We start from the raw sequence: 24,729 nt of genomic DNA on the forward strand, positions 1-24,729 counted from the left end.
CCAGTGGCGGCTGTGTGTGTGAACTGGCGTCAAGACAGCTATTCCACGGAGGTGCACATGTGGTAACGATACAGGTCAATCAATCCCACAAAGAGCAAAGACACGGCACTCACCGGTACAAATAACGTAGATAGCTTTATTTGGACGAACACAGGACAGGGGCGATGCAGGCCACGGCTAGGTGACAGGCCGTTTTGCGCTCAGGCGATTCCTCAAGCCTCAGGCCTCAGGGAGGCGCTTGAGCGCGAAACGGCCCGTCGCCTAGCTGTGGCGTGCATCGCCCCTGTCCTGTGTTCGTCCGAATAAAGCGATCTACATTATTTGTACCGGTGAGTGCCGTGTCTTTGCTCTTCGTGGGATATACAGTGGGATACGTCCTCCTGCTGAGCCATCGCAAACATCGGCAGCAGGGAGTTACTGATGTAACTCTGCATATATGGACATGGTATATACTCAGAGGAGGTTGGGGATAAATGCCACACAGTGGCATCTGTCTCCTGTAGGCTACAATGACATCAGCTGAACAATACTTTATTTTTTTCTAGCAGGATGAAAAAGCTTGGTCTACTTCACATACATTGACCATAGAAAGGCCAAAAAGAGGCCACTGTGTGCAAGTAAATGTCTATGAACACATCCAAAAGTAGCCTACTCTTATTAAGAGTTACTTTATGAACATTACCATTTTCTTGGTATTGATGCTATGGTTTATAAATGAGAGATACAGTATAACATGAGTGATCCAACAATCTTTACTCAATGAATGAATAAATAAGTTTTAGATATTTTGGATGCTGGTGGGGGTTGTGTGTGGTATACGCTCTTGTCAGACAGAAAGAAGAGATGGAATGCAAAGATAAAAGATAAATAAATAAAAAGATACAGCATAATAAATGTTAAGAATGGACAATAACTGACATTAATTGAAAGTGGCAGTTATTTTAACCATTTTACACTATTAACGGACACTATGTGGGGGGAGGGAGGTTATCACTTCTTGTACTCCTGAAGACCTACGTAAAAGCAGAGGAATAGATGCAATTTCCACCAGGATTTGGACCTACTCGGCCCCCTATGCCACTTGAGGTTGGGAGGGAGCGGTGCTGGGCCATGCAGTGTCTAAAGCGCAGTTGTACACCAGGCTGGACCAGTTGTGCACACGCTGCCAGAATCTAAAACAGGGGTGAGGTATCGATCATATACTAGTGCACAATGTTTAATGGAGGTAAATCAACTGAAATGATGACAGTAGTGTGAACTGAGCTTTACATTGCTAACTAACTGTGGCACTGCCCCACCCTTTCTCTACAGAACTATGATTTATCATCATCTCTTGAATTGATGAAGGGCAATAGAACTGAAACAATCATATGCCATAATTCACTCTTTGGGGTAGATTTATCTGTCCTTCTACACCAGTTTCTGGTATTTCTTGCGACTAAACTACCTCCACACCATGTGGGCATGAAGTAGGGGGAAGGGATGCAGCCGCTTGTGGAGTGGCCTGGCACGGGGCGTTCATGTTTCGGCCTGTGCCCTTTCTAAAAACTTGCGCGCATTGCTGAATATTCACAGGTTTTTACGCAGGTCGGATCTGACATAGTTTTGTTTGCCAGTGCAGTATTTCTGGTATATACATCATGAGGTCTAAGCGCCATCATATGATACATCTTCCCATAGTATGCTTTTTAGGGTATTGCTGTACTATACGAGGAACAATTTCCATGTTCCCTCCCTATACCAAAGAATGGTGATTTGTTTACTTCTTCATTTGTCTGTAATGTTCTGTTTTAAAGTTGTCTTGATATGTGCCTATACATTTAGTATATAATGTAGTCTATTTTTTGCTTCAGCATTTTTAATTACAGAAACAATATCACTCTAAAAAAGCAGTCATGAAATGACTGAAAAATGATAGAGGAGTTCCAGGTATTTGAGGGTTTGAGAGTATTTCAAAATATTGTCCAAGAACACATGCTGATGGCTGGAAAGTCAAAAGTGGTCAGACTAGACATGAGTTCTTAAAGAAAATCCCCTGCCAAAGTCTTGCTGAAGTAACAATGTATTTTTATGTGCATTTTGCAGATTTGTTATTTTTAGTTTCCTGATAATTTTTGTCTTCTTTTAAGGTGGCATGGTGAAGCATTATGTCTCATTCAACTGTGAAGGATTTTTCTTGGCAGTAGCCTCTTCTGTCTGCCTTGCTGGTTAATATAGATTCTCAGTAATGTCAACTTCAGGTGGAAAGAAAGAACAATGGAACGGCATAGAAGCACTGGGAATGAGTCGAAAAGAACTTGCTTTAGCAGAGGCTTTGCAAATGGAGTATGATGCTTTCTCCAGGCACCGGCGAGATAGCCAACAGTCTTTAACTAATGAGAATCCTCTCATCTCCTGGGAAGATGTTTCACACTGTTCTTCAACTGTTCCATCACCCCCACGAAACAAACCTTCTCCTGATAAATACCACAGTAATGGACAAGATGATGTTAGGAGGTCCCCAAAAAATGTGTCCACTTCAGTACCCTCCACCTCTGATGTTATGAAGTATTTAAAAGAGTTATCCCCATCTACTGATAAGATTTCTCAATCTCGAGATGTCAATTTGTACACTGAAGATACACGAGGGAAACTTCTTAGTCGTAGGATTTCAGAAGAAGAGGATACTTCTTTACTAGATCGGCGAGAGGAATGCTTGAATCTGGACTATGAGGAAATTAATTATACACTTACCCGTCTTAATGTGACCCCGACATATGATCCTGAACTTTTGCTTCAAGCTCAAGAACATTGGAAAGATGTACGTTTAAGAAAGACTGGAGATGTGACCGGAAAACCAGTGGTACGAAGCAACACAATGCCACCTCAACTACCACCACGCACCTATGGGCAAAAACAGAACAGGAATACTAGAGCTTCATTTGGTCCTGTGAGTTATATGTACAGTCAAATAAGCATATTGACCACTGCATCACAATATAAAATGTATTCATTCTGTTATTTTTGTGTTGGTTCTGAATTTAAATCATTTGGTGATATTAGGTCTTTGTATGACATGGTATGATATACTTCTCATATGGATATTAGCTATGTATGTGGTTTTTCCCACTCTATCCTGTTAAGCAGTTCATATGCAGTATGGTGTCACAGATCCGGTGACATTTCCTCTGCACTGTATGAGCGATACCTGCACAGAAGTTATATCAGAAGTGTTATATGGTTGAGATAGAGGCCAGCAAGGAATAATAGCGGAAAGCAGGGTGGATGGAGGGGAAGGAAAGGGATATACACCGTAGAACCGAGAGCCCCTGTTTCCTGCAGATTAGTATTTAAAGTCTATTAAATAATTTCAGCCATGGAGCATAGGAGTAATGTGCGGCTGGTATGAAAGGCTTTTCTGCTGTTTTATATTCTTCTTGCATTGTCTTTGTCCTATCTTTCCTTATCAGTGTTGTTTACTGTCAGTGACAAACAATCCCCAGTAAGGGAGCACAGGAGATAGAAGGGAATATTTGTCAGGGTTTTTGTATGCACGGAAGAGGAAGACCTGGAATGTCTTGATAATGTCTCTGTTTCTTGTGCAGGACTCCATGCGCCAATACCCTCAGAACAACGGCTGCGAGCTATTTGAGATGTCAGAGCAAAGGGATGAGGAGACAGCTGCATTTTGTCACATGCTGGATGTGTGAGTAAATATTTGTTGGTGCTAGAAGATCAAGGATATGGACATCATGACAGCATTTTGGATATAAACTATAGTAACTAGGGCACATAAAACAAAGATCATAGATTGTATGACCTTCCGCCTCAAATACCATAGAGATACCTTCAGTGATCACAGCATTCTGGGAGTTGAGTTGCCAGAGCCGAGGAGATTGAAGAGGCGGGTGTCCTCTGCTGAATGCCCAGGACCATGTAAATTCCGTTCCTGTGGTCATTCTTTCAAAGAAAGAATGATGGCAGGAAGTAGGATGAGACTCACATTGCGGTTTTTTTCACAGTGATCTTTCACTGAACCCATTTGGGCTTATGGGCACAGATTGGTTTCGCTTCCTGGCTTCAGTAATTATTCAATGATGCCTTACTGAACCATTCTTTTCAATGGGCTTTTTCACACTTCAGTTTTTTTTTTTTTTTTAACTGATCAGTGGTCAGTTTAGAAACAGTTCAGTTTTTTCCACTGATCCAATGTTGTCTGTGAACACAAAAAGAACAGGTTCTAAACTGACCACTGATCAGGGATAAAAAGCTGAAGTGTGAAAAAGCCTATTGAAAAGAATGGTTAAGTAAGGTAACAGTGATAAATCACTGAAACCAGGAAACATAAACAAATCTGTATGTGTCCATAAGCCGAAATGTGTTCAGTGAAAAACGCAGGTATATTGCTGTATAACCTTATACAGGCAGTCCCCGGGTTACGTACAAGATAGGGACCAGAGACTTGTATTTAAGTTGAATTTGTATGTAAGCCGGAACTGGTATATTTTGATGTACAGTAACTCCAGACAAACAGTAACTCCGTGTCCATGCCTCAGCGCGGAAGTGCAATGCACATGCGCAATGCGCCGAGAGTCCCGTTCGTATCTACGGGCTGTACGTATCTCGGAACGTCGTAAGTCGGGGACTGCCTGTACCTACAAACCTTACACAGGTTCCCCCCACCAAATCTGTGATGGCAAATGATTAAAAAAAAACACCCCTCTAACCCCTTTTTTAGACAGATGGGGGTCTGACCAGTGGGTCATTCTGGATCAAGGGAAAAAAAATGTAGGATGGACTGATTTGATAAGCTCTGTGCAGCGCTGCGTAATCTGTGTGTGCTATATAAATAAAGGAATTATTATTATTCTTTATCATTTTCTCTTCATCACCTGGCCAGGCAATATAACTCAGTACAATTCATCTGGGTAACACCACCTGTAGCAGATAAGACCTAAATGGGCATGGAGGGGAAAAATGGTCGCTGTTATGTACTACTTATGTAGACCCTTGTGATTATTGAAAGTATTGATGTTTGGACTCCCAGCAGTTAGTTGGGGCCATATACTGTACAAGTACCATGCTATTGTTTTTTTAGTTGGGGAAAACTCTAATTGTACTATTTTGCACTTTTGAGCATGGATTTGCTGGTGTTTGATGGACTGTTCTTGATCTACATCTGATTATTGTTTCTTCCCCTTTAGTCTACGCTCTGGTCAAACTATGACAGACCAAATAAATACTGGTATTGTGTGGAGTCCTGTCAACCTTAGTCCTGAGCACCTGGGTCCTGGAGTGAGCTTGAAAATCACTGTAGTCATTGACAACATGAGAGATCCTCTGACTTTTACCTGTGATTGTGAGTTGGTCTTTATTCATCAAATTATTTTTTAATTTTAACAAATGGTATACCATGTATTCAAATTAGGCGGTCCCATTTTCATTTTCATTTCTCTATTCAAAGCCTAAAATCTCCTGCTTTCCCTCAAACATGAATAGAAATGTGAAAATAACACCATGCATGACTTACAAGAAGCCTAATAACATGATGTGAGATTAAGCCAAACTAGTATATCTATTTCAGAAGGAACAGATTCCTAACTGCAGACAGAACTGTTTCGACCTGGTTGGGTCTCTTCAATACAGCGTAAGGAACTGGTTTGGCTGAGTGAGAGACTAGGATTAGGAAGTAGGAGTTTTCTTTATTTGCATAATCCCCTAGTGAAGCATAAATGGCTATAAATCTCCAGATGCCTATAATGGGACCTTAATTGGCAAACTCTCCATAAGGAAAATTTGCTTTGTATGGGAGCTGAGCAGCAATACCCCAGTCATTTGATAGTTTTATTCTCTTGGTTCTGAAAGCTGCCAGATTAGTTGATCTATGCAGGGTCCAATTGTTGGAACCGCCCATTGATACATACTGATAACCTGTTCTGAGTATATGGGATTTGCTTGCCCACATCACCCTTTGCACACTCGTCCACTCCAGGCTTATCAGATGGATGGGTAATCTTATATCAGCAACTTATCTGTATTTATCTTGAGTGTGCTTTCGTTATTTGCTCCTGTTTGTGTCTTAACATGTGTATTATACTTGAGGGAACCATCAGTAGTTGACTTTGACACTGTTTTGTGCCATACCAGCTCCCCTTTTGTAGATATTGTTTTCACAGGGCAAAAAACAGGCAACCGATCAGTATTTGTTGTCTATATAGGGTTATGTGTTATGTATAGACCTATTGCGGTCATATACATGGGTCAAATTGTATGTACTTTTTGTACGTTTTAGGTGTTTTTAAGAACATGCATGTTTTGTTATGTGTATAAATAAATAAAGATTTGTATATATATATTGTTGGCCTATACACACTCCCTTTGTCTCTTTTTTGGTCTTGTACTGTTCTGAGTATAGGTCATTGATATAATAATGCACAGGGTGATGCACAATTGCTTTAAAATAAATGATAAAAAGGAATGACTGGTTTGTGTGAAATTTAGTATTAATCAAAAATTATTTTATTTGCCCACTCCATACCAGAAGAATGCCTATAAATAGCACTTATCTCATGGCAGAACCAATGGATGTTGAACTCCCAGTCCCAAAGTCTTCTTCAGATCATGTAAAAGAAAATCTACCATGTCTTTTTATGCATTGTGAACATACCTTGAGAATGTTGTAGCTACACTACTGCAGAAACCCATCTTGTTTAATTCCTGAACCGAGTGGTTATGCTGAAAAAACATTTGTAAAATTACGATTATGAGGCTCTTATCCTAATTATGCACTCCCTCAGCATACAAAAGGCTGCCTTATCCCACCCCCGTAAGCCTCCCCAAGAGCCTGTGATGTTATCCAGATTTCCCAGTATCCTGCCAATCATTCTGCTGTTATGTTATTCAGGAACTTGGAAAAGCATTACTCCCACAAAAAGGGAGCTGCTTGCACTGACCAGACACTAATCAACCTGAGCTGGATGACTGTGCAATCGATTACTTCTGCCTGTCAGGTACAACACAGTGATTACAGTGTTCTAGGCTCATGCTGGGCTGGACAAGACTGGAGCAGTGCATGATTAGTGTCAGAGGAGAGCGCCAAGGCAGCCACAGGAACGTCAGCGCCTCATCATAATATTCAGCAAAAGCAATTGGTTCAGGGATTAAATAAGATATGTGTCTGCATCAGTGTAACTACAACGTTCTCATGTTGTATGTTTGGTACATAATACATAAAACCAAATGGTAGATTTCCTTTAAGATTTACGCTACAAGCCCCACTGGGAACTGCTCACTGGATACAAGCCATTTGTAGGGGCATATCCGCAGATTATATATATATATATCTATATCTTAATGTATATTCAGCACTGTGTCTTTTTTTTTTTAATTATTTTTTTTCCTGATTTACAAATTTTAATCATAATTATATATACAGCTTGTTATTCATGCTCCTATTATGTTCATACATACACTTATTATTTTCAAAACTATGGTATATATCAATGTTTAATCAGTATGGGACATATTCCTAAATAAAGCACTTCTGTTCACAGGTTCCTCTACTGTAGATTTACTTATCTACCAGACCCTCTGCTGCACAAATGATGACCCGGAGAAGCTGAATATATCAGACTATGTGCTTAAGCTGTGTGGTTTAGAGGAGTTCCTGCAGAAGTAAGTCTAAAAGGTGGATAAAGTTGACGGACAGTCTTAAAGTCTTATGCTGCACCAAATGATGATGGCATAGTTTAAGACTGTTTAGTCTTGCAGCTCCTATGCACCAACATTTACCTAGTTTTTGGCACATACCCCTTTACCCATAAAACTACACCCTTTTTTTTTTTTTGTTTGAACAAATCTGTTTAGAAAAATGCTTAGCACATCAATATAACACCTGGATCCATTCTCTGTGTAGTGTTAGAGCAAAGTACAGGCGGTCCCCTACTTAAGAACACCTGACTTACAGACAACCCCTAGTTACAAACGGACCTCTGGATGTTGGTAATTTACTGTACTTTATCTTTATGCTACAATAAACAGCTATAACAGTTATTTAAGGTGTCTGCAATGAAGCTTTATTATTAATCTTGGTTCTCATGATAATCCAACATTTTTAAAATCCAATTGTCGCAGAGACCAAATGGGGTTACAATGATAAAATATACAGTTCCGACTTACATACAAATTCAACTTGGGTTTTGTAGGTTTGTTCTTATATTGTACGTAACCCGGGGACTGCCCGTAATTACAGCTTATCTGTAGTAACCAGATCTGGTCACTACACAGAAAATAAATCTATGTTTTCTTTCTATGACTGCTGGGATTCCTGCAATCAGCAAAACAGGGACTGCATGCCCCCCTTATCTGCCTTGTGATACCAGCTTTCAGTATTGGCTGGTCTTGTGAGCTGTACTGGAAGTCCCATTGCAATTCATCAAGTGCAGGGCGAAAAAACGTATTCTTTTCTCTATTGTAAGTCTATGGGCTTGCTTCACAGTTCACATGAATTTATTGTAGCTCATGGGAAAATCCTTGTACGTAGTCTCTCTGTGTCCACTATTAAAAAAAAAAAAACAAAAAAAAAACTTTTTTTCCCGAGCTCCCCACACCTTTGCAGTCGAGCAGTGATAATGGCAAAAATGGCAGCTCACGGCAACCATAGAAGTGTATTATGTGTATATTATCTGATCACATGAAATCCCAGCATGCCTCCATAGAGGATGGGGAGGAGAAATCCATGGAGCATGCTGTGATTTTATGTGATCAGATATGTACATGATATAGACATTGCAAAGGTAAATGGATTAAAGAACCTTAGATGAAAAGGCCCTGGTCACATGGCATTAAGTGCTGAGTAGAGGTTTGGGACATGGGGAGAAGTAGATGGGAAGAGTCGGTCTAGCAGGGTACGCCCCCTCTGATGCCCGATAATATATTATAAAGTTGATTTATGGGGATGTGAGGGAAACAATGTTTATCCAAAAGAAGGGTGTCAGGTAATGGGGCTCTATGGGAATCTGTCACTAGCTTTATTTGTGAAAATGTGGTGACAGGTTCTCTTTAAAAGTGGGGGAAGATCTGCATGGAGAAGGACGCTGTGATGTTTCCATCTCTTCTGGTAGGGCAAGTTAAAAACCACTGACCTTGATTTCCACTGTTTTATTACTGCTATGAATTACATCTGTAAAAGCGACATAGTTGTATCTTTGCCCTGACATCTCATCAAGACATGGAAATCAGACATTAGAAAGCAAGTACAAAGTCTGTTAAGAAGGGAGTCTGTTACAGCTTCAGTAAATGTTTTCATTTCCTTTAACAAGAGGAGGAAAATCCCCATTCCTTGTTTTTTTTCATAGTTCAATATTCAAAGATCAATGCAAGAAGATTTCCTTGTATAATTGGACAAGGAAATTTTGGACTAGTGATTGTAAACTATATATGTGTAATAAAAACTATTATCCCCTCATTGGGAGGGATTACATCTACACTAGAATTTCCTCCATTACTGACAATAGAGGATATCACAGCTCATCTACATCTGCAAAGAGCATGTCTACAAGAATCTCTATAGATCTCAATGTATTGGCACCAATCCATTGCTGCCTATAACCATACGGCTGCCGTAAGGCATATCCCTAAATGCTGTTACTACATCTTGGGTAAGATGGCACCACTCAAAATGATGTACTGTAAAAATATCTGCAGTTCTTTTGCTCATATGTTTGTTATAAAAGACTGAACAGTAACTCCTACCAGATCTAAGAATGTCCACTGTACCTTATACAGGCAGTCTCCGGGTTCTGTACAAGATAGGTTTGTTCTTAAAGGGAACCTGTCACCAGGAGACCCATTTTTAGCACTCCCCCAGTCCCCACAGAGCATAGTACATACACTGCCAAAGTGTTTTTTGTATAAAAAATAGGTTTTACCGAAAAAAAAAGATATGTTATATTGTACCTTTCATTAGCATCTGCTGTGTGACTAGGCAGTTGCCAAAAGGGAGGGTCTGGAAATGAGCAGTTCCCCCCCACCCTTGGGAAACATGTGACCTTTTCAAATATATGAAGAACTCCCCTCACTCGGGATTGGCTGTAGAGGAGCAGGGGGCGTCGCTAAGCCAAGTGATGGGTGTTTTCATATATTTGAAAAGGTCACATGGAGAAGCTGTTCCCCAGGGGTGGGGGGAACTGCTCCTTTCTAGACGCTCCCTTTTGGCAACTGCCTAGTCACACAGTAGATGCTAATGAAAGGTACAATATAACATATATTTTTTTCTGTATAACCAATTTTTAAAACAAAAACACTTTGGCAGTGTATGTACTATGCTCTGTGGGGACTGGGGGAGTGCTAAAAATGGGTCTCCTGGTGACAGGTTCCCTTTAAGTTCAATTTGTATGCAAGTCAGAACTGTATACTTTATAATTGTAACCCCAGGCAAAAAATTTTTTGGTCTCAGTGACAATTGGATTTTAAAAATATTGGATTGTCATAAGAACCAGGATTAATAATAAATCTTAATTGCAGACACCTATGATAACTGTTACAGCTGTTTATTGTAGCCAAGGGCTAAAGTACAGTAAATTACCAGCATCTAGAGGTCCGTTTGTAACTAGGAGTCATCTTCAAGTCAGTGTTCTTAGGGAACCGCTTGTATATTGATTTTTCTTATACATTTTGCTTGTATATTGACATTTAAAGGGGTATTCTCGTCTGGGAATTCACATACATTTTCATTAATCTGCCATACATATACATTTCTTTACTTAGATGTTCCTCAGTGAAGATAATTTCTCATAAATGTAGTCATCTGGTCCCTTAGAAACAGGACTGTGTCGCTGGATACGACCACCTCTGCTGGAGTGATTGCACAAAGAAACTAAAAGTATTTGTATATGAAATGTCCGAGAGTTATGGCATATTTTACAGACATCCTGTGGTAATGATTGCTGAATCCTGGTGGTCAGGCAGGACTCTTTAGTGCATGTCTGGTCACCGCTGCCAAAATGTGAGGTGGTCGTATCAGAGGAAGCTATCTCGTTTCTAAGGGACAACATGGCTACATTTATGAGAAATTATCTTCACACAGGAACATTTTTTTTAATAACATCCAATTGAAGAAATGTTTACATATGGCAAATTAATTTAATTAAATGTGAAAGCCCAGGTGGGAATACACCTTTAAAGCCAAAAAGCAGATACTTTCCAGCAATAAAATATCTTGCGCTAGAACATAAGGTTAAGTCCAAGTATGTGATACATTCTTGTTCTAGGATAAATATGTGATTTAAATTTTTCTTGTAAGTAATCAGCCCCTTGGAAGTCATGAATACATCCAGCAATGCAGAAAGTTTGATACAGATGTGAGACTTCAGCTAATGAAGAAAGAGAGAGTGCGTGGGGATCTTGCAAGAACGGTAAACTCCAGATTCCTTTTTTATGTAACTACAACCAGTGTGTCCACTGTTCCTTCAAATTAAGTTTCATATTTTTCACATTCATAAAAAACAAATGGGTTTTTACTCTACTTTTTGCCCTGCCCAATTGGTTTCAGAGCAACATTTGAGGGAAAAAAAACTGTCTGCATAAGGACATCAAAAACGCCTGTCTGAATGAGCTCTTATTCTCAAAGCTGTAGTCTCTCAAAAAGTAGGCTCTCTCCTGATAGTTTACATTACAAAGTGTCTTCTATTAATTTGTAGTATTATTTTATTAATGGTTTGCTGAAAAATTTAGTGAGCGTTTAATCCCGACTTCCCATGCTATGTATATGTTAATCCAATCATGTATATAAAAATTATTTTCTTCCTGTAGGCCAGTGACGTTCAGAGCCCATCTACTCTTAACCTTCACATCCACCTGCAGGAGAGACCTGCCAAACAGACCATTACCAGGTAGGAGAAAAGTTTTCGGATGTAATAAACATGGCAGGAAACTTTGTAGTTGAATTAAACTTAAACTTCAAATATTTTGATAAGTTTATTTGAAATATTATTATATATATGGAGTTTTACAACTCGTGCACATAAATCAAGGACATTGTGTTCAGTGATACAGATTGGTTCTGCTTTTCTTTTCCATGTGTTTGAGAAGTTCCAGGTTTTCACAACAGGATGTGTTTATGGGATGTCGTTAATATGTTTCTCATTCTCAGACAGGCCCTGTCTCTGCTCTTTGACAAATTCCAAAATGAAGTGGATGAATTTGTTGCATCTGATGTGAGTATATCCTCTAGACATGCCCTTATGTTATGGTGAGATTTTAGAGTTGTATAGTGACAAATCACATTATGAGGCCATCATAGCAGCGATATCTGTCTAGAAGCTTAGTAATGTGTTGTCTCAGGTTTTGGGAGCAGGTTCGTGCCCAAACAGATGACATTGGTGGGGGATCGAGCAACTTAATTCCCGTCTGTAGTGATCCAACCTATGCCTGAAAATGTTAGAGTTAGAATACAACTAGTACTGCTTTTATGGATGTTAAGTAAAATTCACCACATTGAGTAATGTCTGGCTCACCTGCCATTGACATTGTTGTCATGCCAGTTCCTCACTCCTCTAACGTCTTTGTTTCCATGTCTTATTGCCTTGTTTTTCTACTTTACAGGCCGATTACCACTTACGAGCTGAACGAGTTGTCCAGTCAGTAAAAGCTATTTGTAATGGTTTAGCAGCTGTAGAGACCGTGGAAATTAGCAGTGCCCTCAACCAGCTTCCTCCGTGTCCTTCTAGAGTCCAGATAAAAACCAACAAGGTACAGTACACTTCATCTAAAATTAAAGGGAACTTGTCACCAGAAGGCAGAATTTCACTGGTGACAGGTCCCAATAGGTCCTGTATAGTACCAGTGGGGGCCAAGCAAAAACTTATGCAAAGAAAGTTGCAATATGAAAAGAGGCATCACCCCGGCCCTTGGCCATGACTTGTTGGCAGGTAGGCAGGTAAATCTTATTGAGGGGATATTACATGAATGGAAGGGAGCAGAGAGGCAATCGTAACTGTTATGTAATTTACTATGCAGTGCCTATTGGGACCTGTCCCCAGTGAAATTCTGCCTTGTGGTAACGGGTTCCCTTTAAGAGCAGCTACAGGGCAGGAGATGGTGTTGCTTCGTCTAAATATCTTGATTTTTTTTTTTTTTCTTTCTTCAGTTCACATTTGACTTGCAAGTTCACATATGTGATCAGAGTTATGATTGGCTATTGCACTTCTACATGTCTTTGCTTCAGCCAAAATTGACATCACTTTAGAATGTACTGTTTAAAACCTTAAAGGACTTAAGGACTTCTATCACCTGGATGAAGGATTGTAAACCAGGCACGCTGACATACTGGTGTGTACCCCCACTGGCAGAATGCTCTTTTAGCTTCTTAGGCCCTGGCTTTTACAAAACTAGGCAAATGTTGGTGTTAATGGAATCTGGAGCCCCTCAGGCTCATTCGCATAATTTAAAGCCGTTTTTTTTCTTAAAAACAAGGCCATAAGGAGCTAAAAGAAGAGCAGATCCTGTTACACACCAGTATGTAAGTGTGCTTGGTTTACAATCCTTAATCCTGGTAGATGTATTTTAAGAAAAATGTTTAGTGCAGTAAGGAACTTCATGTGGTTGCATCAATATAAAAGATAAGCATTTTAAGTATTAATTTAGAGTTTATTTAATGCTAAAGTTACACATGATGTTTCACTCATTAGATATTCATGTAAAAAATGTCCCTTTTTTATACAGGACCCAAATTTTCTGGCGAAAAGGGAGAACAGAGGTATGTCTTTTTATATTATTAAAGGTGCCCTTTTAAATGGGCACATTTATGGTTGTTCCTCCATGGGACATGCGGGGGCAGAGATATAACTTGTGCATCCTGTTAAGTTGCACAGGGGCCCCAATTTTAGGAACGGTGGTTATACAATATACTATAGGATTATAGTATAAAGCAGGCAATTTTCATGAACTGTATTCCAGGCCTAGACCTCCAGGGCTGTTGGCATTAATCCATTAACTGCTCTAGACCTACGAAGATGTGACTGTAAACTCCTTCACTACTATAGATTATGTAAGATGTCTAGTATATACACACAGTATGTACATTGTATATGTATGGATGTAAACATCTATACATACACAAATACAGTTTATACAAATCATACATACAATATATACACATCAAATATGGACACACTATGTAGTACATGCACATTATATACACACATAGTATATGTACATCAAATACTTAGACATGCAGTACAAACACAGCCGTCCAGCTGTCCCCTCCCCCACCATTTCTTACCTGAGTTAATGGCACAACTGAGTACTGTGGCAGATGTGCACGGTTATATACCATAATATTCTGCTGTATAATTTGCAACATATAGAATAAAAGAACATTTCTGCCATGCTGTATTCTCTGGTTTCACCCCAGGCCCACACTTGTATATAATCTGCAAGGGGATGGGATTAAAGAAGAAAATATTCCTGCCATGTGGCTATATGCAAGGGTGGTAAGATGATTCTTTTACCACCATTGCAAATAAGATACATGGCTAAAATATTTTCCTCATTAACCAATCTTTCAGATTCCACATGGAACAAATATTGCTCTATATTTAAAAAATGAATAAATACGACAATCATTCAAGGGTATTGTGGGATAAGGGGTTTGCTGTATTATATAAATTAACCTTTTAACTGCCATAGATGTATGTCATACGTCCTGACTGGATGCCTCTTCAGGAGGATTTTTTAGCGGCCAGAGATATCCGCTTTTAGTTAGTCAGGAATGCATTCTTTAACAGTTAAAGGGGTATTCCAGGAATCAGCATAATTCATATACAAGTGGGCACTCAAAATAGAAGCTCATGTGTAATTAGTTGTTCTTTAAATTTTTGCTCCCCTTACCAGAAAAATGCTGATGACATAGACTGTAATGAAGAATTAAAATGTTACTGGCCCTTTAATCAGTCCGTTAATTTCCTCCGCGCGGTCCGTCGCAGAAAAGAAGATGGCCGCTGGTCACATGTCCACATCACATGTCCTGCACCTGCCTGGGCCGGTCATGTGATCACCACTACGTTTGGCTGTAGTCGGTTGGTTGCAGTGCATCCAGTATGGCCAGGGTTGTGGTGATGGCAGTTACACATCATTACTATGGTAACAGAGCAAGAAAACCTGTTACATCATCACTGGGAGCAGAGCATAAGAGGTAGGAGGAGTTACTGAGAACTAAAGGATCATGGAACTTGTAGTTTCCAGTGGCGGCCATCTTAGTGATAACTCTACCTACTTTAGAGAGGCCATACATTTTGTAAATCATAAAATCATATTATTTTAGCTCCATTTTGTGACTAATGACATTGAGTATTGTTGTACTCATTTATTTATATCATCATGGGTTTTTGTGTCAGACGTTCATATTCCCGGAATACCCCTTTAATATCTTTTCTCTGAAGGTGCTGAACTTTTGTTACTGTGTGCCAAATTTGGTGTGTATAGGGGGGCGGCAAATCAATGTTTGCCTTAGGCTACATTTACACGATGTATGCCAGCTGTACATCGGCATACATTGGCATCGGGGAGAGGAGGGGAAAAGCGCCATTCACCCCTGCCTCTCTCCATAGTAATATATGGTGCACGGCGCCGTATTCCGGCGAAAGACAGGACATGTCCTATCTTTCTCCTGGCTACAGAACGGTACGGTGCTGCACTGTACCGCTCCCGTAGGGCGCTGTGCACCCATTTCCGTGTATGTGTGTATACAAATATGTGTATATTTTTTAAAGAGGTTGTCTCTCAGCACTGTATCAGGGGCTGGGATAGGGTGATGGGTGAGGGTGGCAGGACGGAAGCTCCCTGAGCACAGCTTTCGTGCCCCACTTCTTATTATCAGAGAGACTGTGGACATTGGGAGCAACGAAAAAAAAAACCTGCCCCAGCCCCGCTCCTAATTTTTTGGAACTCTTGGACAACCCCTTTAAGTGCCTCTGCCACTAACAACATTGAACAATCAATTATTTCTTCCCTACTTTGGATGCCTAAAACTGAATACAGCTAAGGGCTCATTCAGTCGGCCGTCTATTGTTATGTATATGAGGCCGCAAATTTTCAGCCACATATACCTCCCTATAGACAGCAAAGACGGCGGTATGGTGCCACATGTTCCGCACTGCAAACTGGGAGTGTAGCCTTACTTGTTGTTTTCATATATTATTTCTCAGTAAGTCAGCTATTTCATACTTACTTACTTGTTGAAGAAATATCAGTAAACTAACTTTTATGAGTAATAAAAATCTGTTGTCTCTTGGCAACTGTACAGCTAGTATATATTTATCTTAAGCATCACATATTTGTTCTTTTTATCTGAAGTTCATTGCTGTGTCAGTCTTAGTTTAGTGTCCCATATAAAATGATAGTCATCAGATTTACTTTACAGTGTATACTCAAGATTAATGTATTAAAAATGGCAGGGGCAGCAGTTCCCTCTTATTTTATTATCACTGTTTCAAGCAGGAGAATTGCCTTTTTGCTTGTAGACACAAGGTTAAGTTTCAACCATCTGTTTTAGTCTGTTGGTAAATTTACGGGGCAATATATTTTTCATGAAACAGTATACTGCATGTGGTAATCTACAGGCAAACAGTTGGGTTGTCCCACCTGAACTCATGGAGAGATCCAGGTAGCATTCTAAACAGAGCCAATCTAACCAAACAACTATTGCAGTCATTACAGTTGATAGCATTTATTTGTTTGAGGTTATATGTACGTTTAGCAGTGCAGAATACTCCAGAGCTAAATTTGAAGCATTTTTTTTTTAATACTAAGGGTAGATTCACACGATGTATGCCTGCTGTACCGTAATACGGCGGGTATACATCGGTGTTGGGGAGAGGAGGAGTGGGAGAGCACCGTTCACCCTGTCCCTCTCCATAAAGTAAAATACTGCCATACGGCCTGGCGCTGTATTCTGTCGAAAGATAGGTCATGTCGGACTGTACGGAAAGGTACGGTGTTGCACCTGTACGGTGCCGTGAGGCCATTGCAGGGTATATAAGTCCCCCACATGTTCGTGTGAATGTAGCTTAAGGCTGAATTCACATGACCATATGAAAATGGCCGTATGCTACCCGTACCATACTGTTATTTCACATACGGCAACATTCATTTCAATGGACAATATTTATATTGCCGTTGTTAAGGCTATATTCTCACACACGTATGGGGGACATATATATATCCCCCATACATGGCAGTGGGCGGACGGCACCCTATGGGCGCGCTACGGTGCCGCACGCGTTCCGTAGCCGTGAGAAAGATGGGACATGTTGCGGCCATGTATTGTTATGGAGAGGGGCGGGGGTGAGCAGCGGTCACGCCCTCCTCCTCTCCCGAGTGCTGACATGTGCCCGCCTTACGGTGGGCAACGTCTGTGTGAATATAGTCTAACACTGTACCGTATACTAGCTGAATAAAAATATAGAGCATGTCCTCTTTTCTCCTGTATTTCAGTTCCTTATGCCCTTAAAAGTCTATGGGAACTTATAAATACGGGTTAAATACGTGCATCATACGGATGAAAAACGTCATGTATATATGGGCTCATATGGCATGGAAATACTGGACTGGAGAAATCACATGCTTGTGCTAATGCAGTGGTGTCTAATAAATTTATAGTAGTAGGGTTTGGAGAAAATTGTAAAATAGATGAATATTGGTTAATTTAGCTTTACTTGTATATGTTAATGATGTAATATTTAATGTTTACAGAAAAGGTTGTTGAGAGCCTTACGGCAGCCATCTTGGATCTGGTTCACCTTTATTGCAGCACGTTCAATGCTGATTTCCAGACAGCACTTCATGCAGAGCGCAAACTGAGTATGACTCAAGACTCATCGCTTCTTACAAGTCCACTAGCTTTTACAGTGTATGCAGCACACCGAATTCCTATTTCTTGGGCAACCAGGTGAGATACTGATAATTCTACATATAGGCTTCTTATATAGGTTAAAGCAAATTTTCAGCAACAAATGCTTATTGGAATTACAAGGAACGCATATGGATAATCCCAACCTTATTGGGCTTTGTAAAATTTTTCAAAGAGAATCTTATGTGTGGGAGTAAAATAGTCTTTTTTTTTTTAGGTGTGTGGATGTGTTACTGGCCTGGGGCATTAAGATGAGGGGCTCTAAAGTTGTTGGCAGTTAAGCTTCGGATGCTTGTTGGGGACTAAATGCACTTTTATTTCTACAGCTACATCTCATCTCCATATTACTAATAGCAGTAGTTTTTCTTACAACAATTATCATTTTTTGCCATCATCAGGGACTGATTTCATTGACCATATACAGGCAGTCCCCGGGTTACGTACAAGATAGGGTCCTTGGGTTTGTACTTAAGTTGAATTTGTATGCAAGTCAGAACTGTATATTTTATTATTGTAGCTCCAGACAAAATGTTTATTTTTGTCCCAGTGACAATTGGATTTTCAAATTTTTTTTTGCTGTAATGAAACCAAGGATTATCAATAAAACTTCATTAGAGAGACCTTACAGTTGATCATTGCAGCCTGGGAGTAAAGGAAAGCATCCAGAGTGCTTCACCAGAGGTCATAGTGGGCAGAGAGGTCCATCTGTAACTAGGGGTTGTCTGTTAGTCAGGTGTCCTTAAGGGACCGCCTGTGAAACCATTGTTACTAACCTGAAATGTTTATACTGACTTGAAATTTTTAATTTGGCATATAAACATTGTGACAAATCTTAGGCTTAAAGGGGTATTCTCATCTGGGCATTCACATTGTTTCGTTAATCTGCCATATATAAACATTTCTTCAATTGGATGTTATTAAAAAAATGTTCCTGTGTGAAGAAAATTTCTCATTAATGTAGCTATGTTGTCCCTTAGAAACGAGAAAGCTTCCTCGGTTACGACCACGTCATACTCCAGGAGCATTGGCCAGACATGCGCTATTCAGTACTGCCTGACCACCTGGCTTCAGCAATCATTACTACAGGACAGCTGCGGAACACGCAGAAAAACTTTTTATTTGTTCAATCCCTCCAGCAGACGTGGTCATATCTAGGGACACAGTCTTGTTTCTAAGGGACGATATTACTACAATTATGAGAAATTATCTTCACACAGGAACATTTTTTTAAATAACATCTAATTGAAGAAATGTTTATGTATGGCAGATTAATTAATCTGGATGTGAATGCCCAGACGAGAATACCCCTTTTAGTTCTTAAAGTTATAGCAACATTATACATTTTATTAACATAATTGTTTATATGTCATGGGCTATATTTTATTTACTAATATAACATACTGGCTGAATTGTATATGTACATAGTATATGTTCCTGTGGATGAAATGGGAATTGAACAGCCTGTATAGGATACAGAGAGCTTACATTGTAAATGCAAACTATGTAATGCATCATTTGACTTTGAGCCAGTGATTGCCAGTCCCTCCCCACTTGCTCGGCCTTTCTGTCTGCTGATCATGAGTGCCATGGGATGAATAGGGAGCAGTTCATTCAGCCTCTCCCCTCTGCCTGCAGCTGTGCTGGAATTCTCTGCTTCCTCATTCTCTTGGCCTCTCCCTCCCCTCTGCTTTCCATCCCTCCCCCCTGCTCAATACAGTGACAGATGGTCAGTTCCAGGCTTTGCTCTGCTTGTCCTAGGCTGCAACATCAGGGAGTTGTGGGTGGGGAATCCCCTTTGTTTAGAGGTGCCTTTCATTCCCTGTTGTGCTTTGGGAAGAGGAGGCGATTAAGGAGTGTAGAAATAGGGGAGAGCATGACCTTTGGTATTCTTCTCTACACCCTAACCCCTCCCTTAATAAATCTGTTACAACTTGCCTTGTGAATGTCTTTGGAAAGGGTGGGGATGGAGGCTTGCAGCTGGGCACTTGCTCCACTTGTACCATGTCTCACGTGCCCTCTCCCCCTCTCTGAGCTCTAATCTGTTTATATTTATTCCCATGTTCTCCGTCCTCATGTCCGAGTTATACCGAGATTCTGACATCTTTCTCATATTTTTTTTATTTTTGACAATTATTTTACTTGCATAACTCCTTCCTGTCTCATTTGACTATTCTCTCTAATTGATCTTCCCACACTTTCCAAAGCTGGTCTAGAAATGCCACACATTTCCGTACACAATCTCTTAGGTGAACATTCCAGCACATAAGATACTGAAATACAGATGTTAAACTGAATTAAATGCAGTGTACATGATGTAATGTTCAGATTTCCTGGATTGAATAAAAAGTCAAATTCTGCAGTAATATTTACACAATCTGCAAAACAGTTTATATAGTCAGCACAGTCATGGAGGCTGCATACAAATCATTAAAGATCATACATGTGTTATACTTTGTGTCAATGATATCAATTATACAGGGCAAAAGCTAGTGGGGGTCCATAACTGGTTAACCTGGGCCCTAATGTCTTGGAGGGTCGGGGGCATAAACCCCTGTCCCATAAAACAAACAGCAGTTTTAGAAATGGGTATTTGGAGCGCCCTCTTACAAAGCTGTAAGTTGATATGTTTTTGAATTGATGTGATTGTTTTTTTTGGCATTTATAGCATCATTAATTGGCCAAGTACAGTGCATGTCAGTACGTCTATTGGAAATCAGACTGTGCCCCTTTTCACACAACAGTATATGGTGGCTGTAGGTTAGCTGTATGAACGGCAGCTAGCACCTGGCCACCATAGAAGTGCGTTGTGCACGGTATGGTGAGCACACACGTTTGTCACCTGACCTTCACTGGAAAAAAGATAGAGAATGCTCCATCTTTCGCTGTATGTTCGACCCTGCGGGGCAGCTCCCTACGGAGAGGTGAGGGGTGTATGCTACTTCCGAGGTCCGGCCGAGGCATAGCATATGCATGTGTGTATGGGGCCTTACACATAGCTGAAAGAATCCTTGGCAGATTTGATGGTAAAGCATTCGATTTTTTTTTTTTTTTTTTGTGGCGTCATCTTATCTACCATACCTTTATTGTGACATACGAAATCTGTGTCAAATCTGTATGTATGATCAGAGACAATGCCTTATAGCAGTGATGGCGAACTTATGGCACTGGTGCCAGAGGCGGCACTCAGAGCCCTTTCTGTGGGCACTCAGGCCATCACCAGAGATGACTCCAGGTATCTTCCTGCAGTCCCAGACAGCCCAGGACTTGCTGTGCACAGAGGTATTTTAAAGTGACAGCTCTACCTGGGACTATTTTCTGCTTTATTGGTGTCCTCAGGGTGCTGGTATCAATGAAAACTGTGACAGAGAAGGGAGTATAAATCACAAATAGAATTTCTGTGTTTGCACTTTGCGATAAATAAGCGGGTCTTTGTTGTAGTTTGGGCACTCGGTCTCTAAAAGGTTCGCCATCACTGCCTTATAGTATGCCTAAAATGGGAAGATCAGCTTAATATCCCGTGCCCTGCTTTCGCACCCTTGACAAATAGGTACCGGTATATTTGCTAGGGGATGCATGTTACCAGCCATTGATTTCCTGTAGGAAAGTAAGCAAAATGTAATTTTACACATAAGACACTAGGATAAATGCCTGACCTTGCAATACAAAGATGGTTTGGACATTTTGAAGGCCGAGTTCTTTTATAATGAGGTACAGAGAAAGAAAATGTGTGTATTATGACGTTAGTTTTCTGTGATGCTCTCAATATGCTTGAGACCAATACTAACACAAAAGCCAATTGTTTACATCATGTTGTCTCCTTACAGTTATGAAGATTTCTATGTATCCTGCTCTCTGAGTCATGGAGGAAAGGAGCTATGCAGTCCCCTACAGACTCGCAAGATTCATGTATACAAGTATCTGTTTCATCTTATTGTATGGGACCAGATGTAAGTACTATAAAATCTGGGTAAATTACTGGGCATTCACTGTACTTCCCATGGTTCGTTGCTGATTCCAGGGCTGCACCTTGACCTGCTACTTGATACTGCAGTAAAACATGTTATAGCATCCAAGGGTTGGGTTTCCATATTCATCGTTTTTTTTCTTCTTAATGTTTCTTTAATTTTTTATTGTGCTGTGTAATTCCATACTCTTTGGAATATTGGAAGTGTAAAATATTCAGGAAATTGGAATAAAATTTAGTTTTAACCATTTAAAAGGAGGTTAGAAGGAAAGTGGGACATTATAATATCCATGTACACTGCCATACACAAATTTCAGCTTGTACATTCGTGATAATGTCAGTGTTCTGCCATCAGTGCCTAAAGGTATTGTAGACTTGGTTGGTTTAGCACCAACATAGGCCCTGGGCTTTATCAAAATTGAGGGCTCCTCTGAAAGTGTTGTTTGTTTATTTTCTTAATAAAAAAATCCTTTTTTCACTTATTGCCTAAATGTAACACCAGAATCAAACTGTTCTGTGCTACATAAGCACAGTAGTAGTAGTTTTGTTAGGTGCCTTTATTTGCGGGATGAGAACTGTAGTACAGTGCTGTGGCATATATGCAGGTTAATACTAGTAGTAGTACTGTTCAGTGCCCATCTGTAGGGAACCAGAAGTATTATGTAGTGGCCGTACATACAGAAGAGTAGTAATTTACTGTGTACGTATGGATAGGATATGAGTAGTTATACAGAGGAATGTAGAGTGGAAGAAACTTTTTTCCTTAATATTTTTTCAAGTTTTACCGTATATATTGAGTATAAAATTGTGCTGAAAAAAACCTAACACTGTACTCCGCATACCGACGCCCCCGCAGGTCCTCTTCTTGCTTTGGATGTTCCCGGTGCCTCGCCTTCGGCTCCCTGCGCGATGCCAGTGGTGCACAAACAATGACGTTGGCAAGAGGCTCACATCATTGTGTGTGCCGGCTGTGCGCAGGGACCCGAAGAAAACCTGAGGAGGACCTGCGGGGGGAGATCAGAAAGGTGAATACAGTGTTAATTTTTTATTATTATTGTTATTATTATTATTATTAAAGCCTTGGTGGCATACTCAGAGCTGGCTGGCTATATACTGGGGGGTATGGGTTGGCTATATACTGAGGGGGGGGGCTTGCAGGCTATATACTGGGGTGCGGGGGCTGGCCGGCTATATACTGCGGGGGCTGGCCGGCTATATACTGCGGGGGCTGGCCGGCTATATACTGCGGGGGCTGGCCGGCTATATACTGCGGGGGCTGGCCGGCTATATACTGCGGGGGCTGGCCGGCTACATACTGGGGGATTTGTGCTGGAAGGCTATATACTGGGTTAGGGCTGTGACCAATTTCCCGCCATAGACTAATACTCAAGTCAATAGGTTTTCTCAGTTTCTTCTGTTAAAATTAGGTACCTCAGCTTATATTCGGTTCAGCTTATACTTGAATATATACGATATGTCAGTATCAAACTTCACTAGCGGTTGTGGTGGCCATGGGCCCTAGGTTGCTGCTCAAAATGCCTATATCACATTCTTCCACTGAATGAAGACTTGAATACTCAAATAATATCTTTTATGATTTTTCTTTTTTTGTTATAAACACTCCTTTTTGTTATAAACACTCCTTTTGTCAGTGTTTTATATTAATACAATGTCTGTAATCACAACATTAATTGGTAGCACACCATTTCATATATTTCAGTGTTCTTCTGTTTGAGAATCCCATTACACTGAATACTGAACGGAATTCCCCACCACTAACCTGACCTAGTTTGCATTGAACTATCATGCATGTGCTGATAGTAGGACATAGTACGTGTTTGTCCTTTAGATGTGCCTTGGCTGCACCTTTGTCTTCTGCACCCCACCAGGTCTTAATTCTCAGCTGTGGTCCCAAAATAGCCTGCAGGAATTGACTCTGTCCATGCTCTGTCCCCTCCCTGCCCTGTAAACAGCAACGGCAAGCATAGGGAAAACTGATAAAATTAGAAAGTGCCGGATGGGCTTAGCTGCTCTGTGAGACAGTAAAGAAAACTAGGGGGCAAGAAAAGACTAAAGGAAAAGGGACTAAAAGCAGAGACTTGGACAAGAAAGCTGGTTGTTGACGAGAAAAGTGGAGGTAGAGGTCCTACAGGACAGGAAAGCTACTAAGGTCTCCTGTGAGTGATCTAAACAGTGTTGTGAAGAGAGAATCCGGCACTATCTGAAGTTGTGACGAAAGCTATTCGCTTTCAAAACGTTTCTCAATCTGATACTTTTATGAGATGGACCTCATGTAACCTTGGGATTGATTTAAAAGGATTGGAAGACATGGGAGTTCCCTGTGGTTCCCACAGCTTTTGGATCTGATTGCTACCAAAGTTAACCCTACAGGGCCTGGCACTGGGAGGGCAGCCAATCAGCCATAAGGTAATGTCCTAATTTGCAGAGTCAGGCTTAAATATGGAAATCACTGGTGAACATATGTTTGAGCAGAGTAGCTCTGGAAAGTACATCTGTTACAGAGGACAGTATGAAAACTGGTGCTTTTTCTAAAATTTGCTGCTTCATCTATATTTTCAGTGAACTGAGAATTTTAGTTGTCTATAACCATTTTGTAGTAGTTTACTTTTTCTTAAATACTAAATACCGTTTTTTTGACAGAATATTGGAATATAAACTGAATGTCCTTACATGAATAATTTTGCTTTCCACCATTCATTATAAAAGGTCTTCATGGAGTATTCCAGATCAAAAATACATCATTCCTGTTGTTCATATGACTATTTACAAGATTACAGACTTGTAAATAAGGAAACCTACCATCAAAAGTTCCCAGCCAGGCTAGCCCAAGCTCCAGTTGGCCTCAGCAGTTAATTTA

General features: G+C 40.4%; 1 protein-coding gene across 2 annotated transcripts in view; it reads left to right on the forward strand.

Annotated features, from left to right (window-relative positions):
• PIK3C2B (phosphatidylinositol-4-phosphate 3-kinase catalytic subunit type 2 beta) overlaps positions 1-24,729 on the forward strand; it is an 87,119-nt gene that overhangs the window by 14,782 nt on the left and 47,608 nt on the right. For both annotated transcript variants that reach the window (XM_072137552.1, XM_072137553.1), the window contains exons 2-12: positions 2,130-2,929; positions 3,585-3,685; positions 5,184-5,338; positions 7,533-7,653; positions 11,282-11,393; positions 11,791-11,870; positions 12,131-12,194; positions 12,583-12,729; positions 13,702-13,735; positions 17,731-17,926; positions 21,712-21,834. In XM_072137552.1, the coding sequence (XP_071993653.1) occupies positions 2,228-2,929; positions 3,585-3,685; positions 5,184-5,338; positions 7,533-7,653; positions 11,282-11,393; positions 11,791-11,870; positions 12,131-12,194; positions 12,583-12,729; positions 13,702-13,735; positions 17,731-17,926; positions 21,712-21,834 (1,835 nt within the window). In that variant the 5' untranslated portion in view covers positions 2,130-2,227. The remainder of the gene's footprint in view (positions 1-2,129; positions 2,930-3,584; positions 3,686-5,183; positions 5,339-7,532; positions 7,654-11,281; positions 11,394-11,790; positions 11,871-12,130; positions 12,195-12,582; positions 12,730-13,701; positions 13,736-17,730; positions 17,927-21,711; positions 21,835-24,729) is intronic.

This window comes from Engystomops pustulosus, chromosome 2 (genome assembly GCF_040894005.1).
Source record: "Engystomops pustulosus chromosome 2, aEngPut4.maternal, whole genome shotgun sequence".
Classification (NCBI taxonomy): Eukaryota; Metazoa; Chordata; class Amphibia; order Anura; family Leptodactylidae; genus Engystomops; species Engystomops pustulosus.